General features: G+C 39.8%; 2 protein-coding genes across 3 annotated transcripts in view; one reads left to right on the top strand and one right to left on the bottom strand.

The window, feature by feature from the left end:
• The window catches only part of CACNB2 (calcium voltage-gated channel auxiliary subunit beta 2), a 123,805-nt gene extending 111,972 nt beyond the window's left edge, over positions 1–11,833 (top strand). For both annotated transcript variants that reach the window (XM_088025794.1, XM_028114180.2), the window contains exons 10-13: positions 7,514–7,665; positions 9,239–9,334; positions 10,311–10,496; positions 11,339–11,833. In XM_088025794.1, the coding sequence (XP_087881920.1) occupies positions 7,514–7,665; positions 9,239–9,334; positions 10,311–10,496; positions 11,339–11,833 (929 nt within the window). The remainder of the gene's footprint in view (positions 1–7,513; positions 7,666–9,238; positions 9,335–10,310; positions 10,497–11,338) is intronic.
• NSUN6 (NOP2/Sun RNA methyltransferase 6) overlaps positions 7,279–12,127 on the bottom strand; it is a 65,437-nt gene continuing 60,588 nt past the window's right edge. The window contains exon 13 of the mRNA XM_088025795.1: positions 7,279–8,068. The gene's annotated coding sequence lies outside the window, so the exon portion shown is untranslated. The remainder of the gene's footprint in view (positions 8,069–12,127) is intronic.

The raw sequence follows: 12,127 nt of genomic DNA, 5'->3' as shown, positions 1-12,127 counted from the left end.
GGACCCCGGGATCATGACCTGAGCCGAAGGCAGACGCCTAACGACTGAGCCACCCAGGCGCCCCCAGTTCAGTGGTTCTTGAAGTGTGTTCTCCAAATCAGCAGTGTCACCATCATGGGACATTAGTTAGGAATGACAGTTCTCAGACTCAAACCTGACTTACTGAATCAGAAACTCTAGAGGTGGGGCCCTATAGTCTGTTTGAACAAGTCCGCCAGGTGATTCTACTGTGTTTGCCAAAATGGGAGGACTACCAACTTCGTTCAAGCCCATCACTGTACAGTAAAGACTCTTGAGAACCAGGGGCGCCTACATAGCTCAGTCGGTTAAGCATCTGCCTTCAGCTCAGGTCATTATCCCAGGGTCCCGGGATCGAGCCCAGCATCGGGCTCCCTGTTCAGCGGGGAGTCTGCTTCTCCCTCTCCCCCTCCCCCACTCATGTGTGCATTCTCTCTTAAAAAAAGAAAATCTTTTTTTAAAAAAATCTGAGAACCACAGGAAACGAATAGCTCTGTGTAGTTTTATGCTAAGGTATAAAACAGACTGGACCCTCAGGGGTCTTGACTAGCAGTCCAGATTTTTTTTCCATTGAGCAGTGCCATGGGACAGTGATGCTTGATTGCATTTACTTGACCATCTGCCCCCTCTTAGGAAGAATGGAGAGTGAACGGCTGATGATAGAAGGCTATAAAATTAGCCCTGCAGATGAACGTGGAATTTATGTGACTAGTTGTTCTTTTGAATCTAATTTCTTTCCTCCTTTTGATCTCCTACCAGTATAGCTGTCTCGAGAAATTAGTATACTCTTTGTTCCACAACACGGCATTGATGGCCCAGCTCTAGCAATCTCTCTACCCAAGGGGAGTAGTTCACTTTGTCTACATATATTTTGGTAGTCAAATTTGTTATTTGACTCATTCTTTCAACAGAATTTGAGTGCAAACTTTGTACCAGGCACTGTATTGTGAGGGAAGGAATAGAACTAATTATGTATTGTTCTCTCGGTTCACTGCCTGTTGGGAACATTTTCAATCCTGTCATTGAAATTCAGAGGGATAATTGTTAATAGAGGTAGGTACAAAGCAGTACAGTTGACCCCTGAATGATGGGGTCATCATTGGGGGTTAGAGGCACCAGCCCCCACATGGAAAATCCAGGTATAACTTTCGACTCCCCAAAAACTGAACTACGAATAGCCTACTGCTGACCCTAAGCCTTACTGATAACATGAACAGTTGATTAGCACATATTTTGTATGTTAGATGTACAATATACTCTATTCTTAGAATAAAGTAAGCTAGAGAAAAAACTGTTACAGAAATCCTAAAAGAAATGTTGACAGTGCTGTATTGTACTTACTGAAAAGATCTGCATATAAGGGACCCACACAGTTCAAACCCATGTTGCTCAAGGGTCATCTGTACCTGACGTTTATTACTTACAATGGGCCAGACACTGTGATAGATGGTTTGCATGTTGGTTCATTTAATTCTCATTTCCATTATCCAGAAAAGAATACTGAGGCTCTAAGAAGTTAAGTATGTTTCCCAAGGATCACATAGCTCTATGAAGTAATGAAGACTATTTCTGCCCCAAGCCACTTTGGTGCTAGGGAGTTAGGAGCACAGAGCCAGAACTTACTGGGCTTGGGGAAAGGAAAAGGTGCTTAGAGAAGGCTTTAGAGAGTTCCTTTTTGGGGGACAAAGAAGGCACTTGTCAGAATTAGAGTTTTGTGCTTAGTGATGATACAAATGGCACTGCAGTTACCATTCAATAACTGATACTAGAATGATATCATAGTTTTATTAACTGACCACTTAGATTTCCTATAACACAATGAAAGTAACAATCTCCTCACTCTGTTTTTACAGGTATTGTTCAATTACAGAAACTTCTACAGAAGTTAACTTTCTCTTTCTTGTCTTGGAGGAAACATGATTGTTCCTGAGTATTGCTTTGAGATGTCAGATATGAAGCACTGACAAAAATGTTAATTCATTTTACCAGTGCCAGTTTTAACTCCGTGGGTATGAGGGACTGTAGGATGTGAACAGATGAGTAAGGCCTGCCCATCTTCAAGATGCGGAGTGTGCATACTTTCACTGGGTAGGACGACACTGATGGAATAAATTGACTTTAAGACTGCTTTTCAATTTCAGGAAAGAATGCCAAGGAAGTCTTTGGCATTTGTTTTTTGAAATAATTTCTCACCTCTCTCCCTTTTTTATTGAAGTGTAATTAACATACAGTGTTATACTGGTTTCAGGTGTACAGTATAATGATTCAGCAGTTCTATACATTTCTCAGTGCTCATCAAGATATGTGTACTCTTAATCCCCTTCACCTATTTCACCCTTTCCCCCACCCCCCACCCCTCTCCCCTCTGGCAACCACCAGTTTGTTTTGTGTATTTATAAGTCTCTTTTTGGGGGGTGCAGGGGTCTCTTTGCTCCTTTGTTTCTTTTCCACATAAATGAAATCATAAGCTATTTGTCTTCTCTGACTTAATCCACTTAGCGTGATACCCTCTCGGTCCATCCATGTTGTTGCAAATGGCAAGATCTCGTATTTTATGGCTGAGTAATAGTCCATTACTTATAGATGTACCACATCTTTGTTATCCATTCATCTATCATTGGACCTTTGGGTTGCTTCCATATTTTGGCTATTGTAAATAACGCTGCAGTAAACACAGAGATGCATATATCTTTTCAAGTTAGTGTTTTTGTTTTCTTTGGGTAAATACCCAGTAGTGAAATTACTGGATCACGGGGTAGTTTTATATTTAATTTTTTGAGGAAAAACCCATACTGTTCTCTACAAAGGTGACACCAATATGTGTTCTCACCAACAGCACACAATGTTTCCTTTTTCTCCATGTCCTCACCAATACTTGTTATTGCCTTTTTTTTAAGATTCTTTTTGTTTATTTATTTGACGGAGAGAGAGACAGCGAGAGCAGGAACACAAGCAGGGAGAGTGGGAGAGGGAGAAGCAGGCCTCCCGCGGAGCAAGGAGCCCGATGCGGGGCTCGATCCCAGGACCCTGGGATCATGACCTGAGCCGAAGGCTGATACCCAGTGACTGAGCCACCCAGGCGCCCCTATTTCTTGTCTTTTTGTTACTAGTTTTTCTAACAAGTATGAAGTGATATGTCATTGTGACTTTGATTTGCATTTCCCTGATGATTACTGATGTTGAGTATCTCTTCATGTGTCTGTTAGCTACCTGTATGTTTTATTTGGAAAAATGTCTATTCGGACCTTCTGCCCATTTTTTAAATCCGATGGTTTTCTTGCTATTCAGTTTTATGAGTTCTATATTTTGAATATCAAACATGTGATTTGCAAATATTTTCTCCTATTTGGTCGGCTGTGTTTTTATTTTGTTGATAGTTTCTTTTGCCGTGCAGAAGCTTTTTAGTTTAAGGGAGTCTCATTTGTTGATTTTGGCTTTATTTGGGTTTGCTTTTGGTGTCAAATCCAAAAAATCATCAACAAAACTGATGTTAAGGAGCTTACTATGTTTTCTTCTAGGAGTTTTATGGTTTCAGGTCTTACATTTAAGTCTTTAATCCATTTGAGCTGATTTTGTATATGGTGTAAGACCATGGTCCCATTTCATTCTTTTGCATGTGGCTGTCCAGTCCCAAGAGACTATACTTTCCCCACTGTATGTTCTTGGCTCCTTGGTCATAAATTGACCATCTACGTGTGGGTTTATTTCTGGGCTCTCTATTCTGTTCCATTGATTTATGTTTCTGTTTTTATGCCAATACCACAGTTTTACTATAGTATCATAATATAGTTTGAAATCAGGAAGCATGATGCTTTGTTGTTCTCACTCAAGATTAAGTTGGTCTTGACAGAATGGGAGAAGATATTTGCAGATGACATACCAGATAAAGGGCTAGTATCCAAAATCTATAAAGAACTTCTCAAACACAACATCCAAAGAACAAAAAATCCAGTCAAGAAATGGGCAGAAGACATGAACAGACATTTCTCCAAAAAAGACGTCCAAATGGCCAACAGACACATGAGAAAGTGCTCAACATCGCTCGGCATCAGGGAAGTCCGAATCAAGACCTCAATGAGATACCACCTCACAGCAGTCAGAATGGCTACAATTAACAAATCAGAAATGACAAATGTTGGCAAGGATGCGGAGAAAAGGGGAACCCTCCTACACTGCTGGTGGGAATGCAAGCTGGTGCAGCCACTCTGGAAAACAGTATGGAGGGTCCTCAAAAGGTTGAAAATAGAGCTACCCTCAGCAATTGCACCACTGGGTATTTACCCGAAAGATACAAATGTAGGGATCCGAAGGGGTACGTGCACCCTGATGTTTATAGCAGCAATGTCCACAAAAGCCAAACTGTGGAAAGAGCCAAGATGTCCATCAACAACAGATGAATGGATAAAGATGTGGTGTGTATATGTGTATACACACACACACACACACACACACACACACAGAGTGGAATATTATGCAGCCATCAAAACAATGAAGTCTTGCCATTTGCAATGATGTGGATGGAACTAGAGGGTATTATGCTAAGCGAAATAAGTCAATCAGAGAAAGACAATTATATGATCTCACTGATAGGAGGAATTTGAGAAACAAGACAGGATAATAGGGGAAGGGAGGGAAAAATGAAACAAGTCGAAACCAGAGAGGGAGACAAACCGTAAGAGACTCTTCATCTCAGGAAACAAACTGAGGGTTGCTGGAATGGTGGGGGGTGGGAGGGATGGGGGGGCTGGGTGATGGACACTGGGGAGGGTATGTGCTATGGTGAGTGCTGTGAATTGTGTAAGACTGTTGAATCACAGACCTGTACCCCTGAAACAAATAAAACAATCTAAACAAATAAATAAGTTGGCTTGTCAGGGTCTTTTGTGGTTCTACACAAACTTTAGGATTGTTCTATTTCCGTGAAAGAGTCATTTGAATTTTGATAGGGATTGCACTGAGTCTGTAGATTGCTTTGGGTAGTAGGGAAATTTTAACAATAGTCTTCAAGTCCATAAGCACAGAATCTCTCTCCATTTATTTGTATTTTCTTGTGTTTCTTTCATCACAGTCTTGTAGTTCTCATTGTGCAGGTCTTTTCCCCTCTTGGTAACACTTAATCTTAGGTATGTTCTTCTTTTTGATGCAGTTGTAAATGGGATTGTTTTCTTACTCATTTTGATAGTATATTTTTAGTATGTAGAAACACAATGTCGGTTTATATACTGATTTTGTGTCTTGCAACTTTACTGGATTTATTTATTCTAACAGGTTTTGGTGGAGTCTTTATGGTTTAAACCGAATAATGTTATCTGCAAATAGTGACAGATTTACCTCTTCCTTTCCAATTTGGAGGTCGTTTTTTGCCTAATTGCTCTGGCTACGACTTCCAATACTATGTTGAATAAAAGTGGCAAGAGTGGGTATCCTTGTTTCTGATCTCCAGGAAAAAGCTTTCAGCCTCACCATTGAGTAGGATGTTAGCTGTGAGCTGATCAAATTTCATAATGCTTACAATAATATTTAGATTGGAACTCGATTGTTGGGGGTCAGTGGCCATGACATTGGTAGGGTGATAAAGCCACACAAGGTAATAATTGAAATAAAAATTTAAAGGTCAACAGAGAATATCTGAATAATATTAGTAATAGTTTAGAACACTTATGAAAAAAATCAGAATATACCATTTTTATTTTTAGAAGTGTTTTTAAAGGAAATTCAAATATATAAGGAAGTAAAAATATAACCCCAGGTATTTGTCACCCACTTTCAACATTCATGGCCAGTCTTGTTTCATTTCCAGCAACCCCCCATTGTCCCCCCAGCTGTCTCTGGATTATTTTGAAGCAAATCCTAGACCATATGATTTTAATCTGTAAATATTTCAGTATGTGTTTTTAAAGATTAGGGACTCTATTTAAACTACAATGCCATTATCATATATTAAAAATCCCTAGTATCATTAGATGTCTATTTAGCCATGTATCATTTCCCAATTGTCATATGTAATTTTATATATATCATTTTACTCATTTATATAATATATATATATTTTTGAATCAGGACGCAAAATCCACAGTGATTGGTTCTTTGGTTCGTAAGTTTCTTAATCTGTAATTTTCCATATGTCTGTCTTTTTTCCCTCTTATAATTTCTTGCTTGAAGAGACTGGGCCACTTATCCATAGGGTTTCCAGAGTCCGAAAGTTTCTAACTGCATTATACTGGTGTAGTTTATGTAATGGTCTGTTCTTTGTGTTCCTTGTCAACTGGCAGATCCAGAAACTTAATCAGCTTGTTTTTGGTTTTTCTTTCGGCAAGACTGTCATAAGCGGCATATAACCAAATGTTATTTTAAAGCTAGTACTGAAAATGGTTTAAGCCCAAATTTTAAAGACATCCAGGTAAATAAAAGGACTCTAATCATAACATACTATGAGGCAGAGGATTAGTAACTTGTCTTTTCTGCAATAGTATACTAGTTGAAATTATCTCCAGCAATCTTCTGCATGGGTGTAAATGCATAAGAGGAATGAAAAGGTATTCTGTAGGTCTAGGAGTCTCCTAGAATCTGCCCTTCGTGATTGTAGAGGACACTACAAGCTACATGTTAGGCCTTTATAGATCTGTGCTGTCAGTACAGTAGCTTCTGGCTACTTCGCTTTTATTTAAGTTTAAAATTTGAGCTTCTCATTCACACTAACTACAGTGCAAGTGCTCAAATAGCCACCTGTGCCTAGCAGCCATCATACTGGATGGCACCGATACAGACTATTTCCATCATCACAGAACATTCTATTGGACTGTCCTATTTTAGATTCTAGAGGGATCACGGAGTGGATAGACTGAAATTTTCTTGGTGTTCAAGCATATTTTCAGTTAATAAGTTTTCTATGAATCTTATAGTTTGGATTTCTATAGTGCTGCCTCTAACGGATAACTACCCTTTTAATATGAATACTGCAGGACCACTCGTCTGTTGGCAGAAACTATGAGAAGTGTGTTTTTGGACAAATTTGTTACAGATACTATTAACGTCTCTCCTATTTTATGTTGGATTTCAGCTTGCTAATAAACATACCTAGATTATATCCAGAAAGCATACCAATAGGTGACAGTATAAACACAGATTAAGCTGAAAAGAAACATGGTGATAGTTGCTATGGTAACATGGTCAGAAACAGACACGTTAAAGATAGATATCCTTAAGTTTCTATTTTACGTCTTTATGAAATGATTTCACAGAGTGAAGTTTTATAGCACAAAGAGTGTTATACTGGAAGCAAATTTTATAGCTGGTTGAGAGAAGAATTCCCTCAATTCTAAAGGTTCTGTGGAGAGCCTGCTCTTTCCAAAGGATACCTTTTATCACCTCGATTGCCGGTAAACATTAACCTATTGGCTGCCCTACTTCCCTTCTTGTTGAAGAAACAGCGTACCATTTTTATTTCAATTTGGTTTAAAAATACTTTAATTGAACTCTGCTTAACCTTTTACAGCGGAAGTTCAGAGTGAAATCGAAAGGATTTTTGAACTTGCAAGAACATTGCAACTGGTAGTCCTTGATGCGGATACTATTAATCATCCAGCTCAACTCAGTAAAACTTCTTTGGCCCCTATTATAGTATATGTAAAGATTTCTTCTCCTAAGGTAAGTAGGGTTGTTATTTGCTCTCTAATCAAACCTAACTACAAATGTATATGGTAACAAGCTATATCTCTATCCATCATAAAGAGTTTGATGAGACAGGGTAGTCAAGAGTCTTTAAGATTCAAGCAAGCAAAGTATGATTATTAGTTTCATGGCTTAGAACAGCGATTCCCAAAGTGTGGTCCGTGGTTTCCTGGGGGAAGGTTCTGAGAAACTTCTAGAGAGTCCATGAAGTCAAAATTATTTCCATAATAATACTAAGACATCATTCTCCTTTTTCACTGTTTTGACATTTGCGTTGAGGGTGCAAAAGCAATGGTGGGTAAAACTGCTAGTGTCCAGTAATGGAGACAGTGCTCCAAGTTACAACCACCACCACCATCCGGTTTCACGGACGCATGTCCTGAAAAAGTAGTAACGTTTATTAATGTTACTAAATTTTGACTCTTAAATACAAGGCTTTTCAATAGTCTGTGTAATGAAACAAATAGCTGAAGCACTTACTTTTACCAGTTAGCTTGAGGACATACAGTGACTATTCAAGTTATAAACTCAAGCAGCCTCTTTTTTCACCATTTTTATTTGAAAGAACTGACATACTGTGTTTATTAAGACTTAGTTATTTGGCAGATATTCTCCCATTTGTCACCAGTGATAATAAAACTCAAGCATTCAAACGAAAATTAAAATTTCAGAAAATTTGTATCCACCTAAGAGCTTCGCTTCTCAAAAGAGAGCCTTTTCTGATGCAGTCAATGGTAATAGCAAATATATTGCTTTAATATTGTATAAGAAGTGTGTCAACATTTGGAAGATTGAAGAATTCAATGAACCATTATTTTTCAAATGATCAATGAATGATGTTACAAATCGTGCATGTTAGAATTTCAAGATAAACCAATGCAATGTAATTTAACAGTAAGAAAAGTTCACTGATAGGGTTTAATAAGCTTTCACATGGCAACTAGTCTTTAAGAAGCTACCACTTGTTGAGTTTAGTGTAATATCAAAGAACAATATATCCACAGTTCCTGAAAAGGCTACTACAATACTCCTCCTTTTCTGAATTACCCATCTGGAGAAGGATGGATTTCTTCACATTATTTCACCCAAAACAAGACACTGTAGCAGGTTAAATGTAAATGTAGCTAGGAGACTTTGGTTTTTTTTTTATGAAGCCAAGCATATTAGAGAAATTTGCAAAACTGTAGATATTTTTTACAAAAATAATTTGTTAAAATATAACAGGTTTATCATTCATTTTTAAAAATATTTTCAATTGTAGTTTCTACTATGGTAAACATTATACTTCACATAAACAAAAGCTCTTGGGGTTCTCAATTTCTTTAAACATAAAGGAGTCATGAGACAAGTTTGGTAAGAGTCAGAATAAGCTCCATGCTAGTTATCTTCTTTAAAGTCTTTTTAAAGCTTGCAACTAAGATTTATACATCTTATAGCTCCATCTATTATAAACCATTTGTGCTATATGTAAAAAGGCCCTAGAGTGAATAACAAACTTTGTTCTTTACCCAAGTGCAGATAATCTTCTGTTAAATCTTATCTTTCACAGGTTTTACAAAGGTTAATAAAATCTCGAGGGAAATCTCAAGCTAAACACCTCAATGTCCAGATGGTGGCAGCTGATAAACTGGCTCAGTGTCCTCCAGTAAGTCATCTCTGTATACAGTACACTCCACCCTGGAATTATGTTTAGAAAGCAAGCAGGCAATAACCAGACAGGTAAACACAGGGGTCGGGGGAGAGAATTCTCCCCACTTAGCCATGGTCTTCATTCCCAACTGAACTGTCCTACCTCCTCCCATGAGCATTGGTCTAGATCATGGCTTACAAAAAGCTCCAGTGCATTCGGTGGTGACCTCGCTTTGTTAACATCTAATACGTAACCTAAATGAAACAAGATTATGGTTTCAAAATTTGGTTTATAAAATGGATCTGTTTGGGATTATTTGCTTCTAATAGTTACCAGTTCTTAATAACTGAGAAATTGAGACCATGTAAAAAAAAAATTTTTTTTCCTCTAAACAATCAAGTTACCTAGCTTCTGATACCTGAACACATGCCTCCTCCTGATCCTACTTTACATATCATGCTTTGGGACTATAGAACACCTTTAAGTTTTTGTTTTGATATGCAGATGTAACAGAAGCCGTAAGAATTATATTTTTTACCGCTTGGCATATTTTGAAGTTTGGACCCTGTCAAACTATCAGTGGTTTCAGGTTTTTTCTGCCAAATTTCGTGTCCTAATCTTGCCTCGGTAATTTCCAAGATTAAGGAAGTTTTTCATAGTCTCTGTCAAAACCAGGCTTCTTCCTGTACTGTCCAGATTATGTTTTTTTCTACCTCTTTTTTCTATCATGCCCTAAACAACTATTATGATACCCTTCACTTTTTGATCATTGCTACTGGTTAAGCATTTAGGGTTGTGAGCAATGATCTGAAGTAGACAGATGCAGTCTGACTCAACAGGACATTCAGCCAGTCTGAAAAGGAGAAAGTAGGAGCACACAAGCAAGTACAAAGTGGTGCAGCTCATGAGCCCCTTCCTTTTGTGAGTGTGGGTGAAACTCACTCAGTGCTGGCTGGTGTAAGTGTGTCATCGGAAATGTTTGCCGCCGCAGGAACTGTTTGACGTGATCTTGGACGAGAACCAGCTCGAGGATGCTTGTGAGCACCTTGCCGACTATCTGGAGGCCTACTGGAAGGCCACCCACCCTCCCAGCAGCCATCTCCCCAACCCTCTCCTTAGTCGTACTTTAGCCACTTCAACTCTGCCCAGTAGCCCCACTCAAGCCTCTAATTCACAGGTAAGAGGGGCTCCTTCTTAAGCCTTAACTAGGCTGCCTTAGGTCACCTGGCTGGGATCCAAGCCCAGTTACCCAGCACATTGCCTGTTACATTGAGTCATTTAGTGTCTTCAATGTGACTTCTGTGCCCATAAGAAAAACTGGGTAAACAATACACTACAAACATATATAAACTCCCTAACTACATGTCCTATAAGACACGGATAGTATTTTTCTACACTGTCAGTAGGACAACCATGGAATCGGACTGCCTGGGTTCCAATCCCAGCTCCACCTCTTACTGGGTGTATAAGGTTGGAGAAGTTGCTTACCTGCCCTTTGCCTCAGGAGGACAACCTGTCTCCCAGGGCTGCTGCATTACTGAGTTAATACAGAAGACTAAGTGCTATGTAAGCATCTGATATTTTATTTCTTCCCCTTAAGCCAAAGCCAACATCTTTCTTTAATCTTCCCACAAGTATTCACACAGAGGTCGTGAAATGTACACTTGTGTGTAAGAGAAATCTTAGGGACCTGTAGAGGAGGTCGTGAAATGTACACTTGTGTGTAGAGAAATCTTAGGGACCTGTATCTGATTTGAACCCCGGGAGAACATATAAAAGGATGCCCTCCCCCCTTCATTTATTCATAAGGGGAAAAAAAAAAATTCTGGTATAATATAGTATAAACCTAGTAAATGCCACCAGATGTCATCAAAAGGAGTAAGTAACTGAGTTAGGTTAGATTTCATTTTCGAAACTCACAAGGGAATAACCCTGAAAGGGCGGCCTTGCTCTCATGACATGTTAGTTCTTTACACGCGGACCTTGGTTGATGCCTGTGTTTGCTCCCTTCCCCGCCAGGCTTCTCACGGCGATCAGAGGACTGAGCGCTCGGCTCCTGCCCGGGCTGCCTCCCAAGCGGAAGAGGAACCCTGCCCGGAACCCGTCAAGAAGCCCCAGCACCGGTCCTCTTCCTCCGCCCAGCACCACAGCCATCGCAGTGGAACAAGTCGAGGCCTCTCCAGGCAGGAGACATTTGACTCGGAAACCCAGGAGAGTCGAGACTCTGCCTACGCGGAGCCGAAGGAAGAGTATTCCCACGAACACGTGGACCACTATGCCCCCCACCGAGACCATAACCACCGAGATGAGCCCCACGGGAGCAGTGAGCACAGACACAGGGAGTCTCGGCACCGTTCCAGGGACCCGGATAGAGAGCAGGACCACAACGAGTGCAACAAGCAACGGAGTCGGCATAAATCCAAGGATCGCTATTGTGACAAGGACGGAGAAGGCATCTCCAAAAAACGGAACGAGGCTGGGGAGTGGAACAGGGATGTTTACATCCGCCAGTGACTTCTGCCCGTTTGTGTGTTTTTTTTTTTTTAAGTCTTGTATACCACCCCCCCTCAGACTCAATCTTTGGGGTCACTGCAGTCATATGTGATCTGTCCTGTACACTTTGTATTGCTGTTGCTTGAAGAGCAATAGCATGATAGAGAGTATTAATATACTTTTTTTTTCTTTTGTAAGTGCTACATAAATTTGCCTGGTATGGCTGCAGACCTCCGGTTGTATACTGGACTTTTCAAAAACTGTTTGGGATCGCTGCCACTTGAACAAAATCTGTTGCCATCCAGGTGGCATTAG

The sequence above is a fragment of the Eumetopias jubatus genome, unplaced genomic scaffold (assembly GCF_037043125.1).
Source record: "Eumetopias jubatus isolate StellerSeaLion01/CBP00866 unplaced genomic scaffold, mEumJub1_p1.0 scaffold_8, whole genome shotgun sequence".
Taxonomy (NCBI): domain Eukaryota; kingdom Metazoa; phylum Chordata; class Mammalia; order Carnivora; family Otariidae; genus Eumetopias; species Eumetopias jubatus.
The sequence above is the reverse complement of the archived record's forward strand: the minus strand, read 5'-3'. Positions and strand labels throughout refer to the sequence as shown.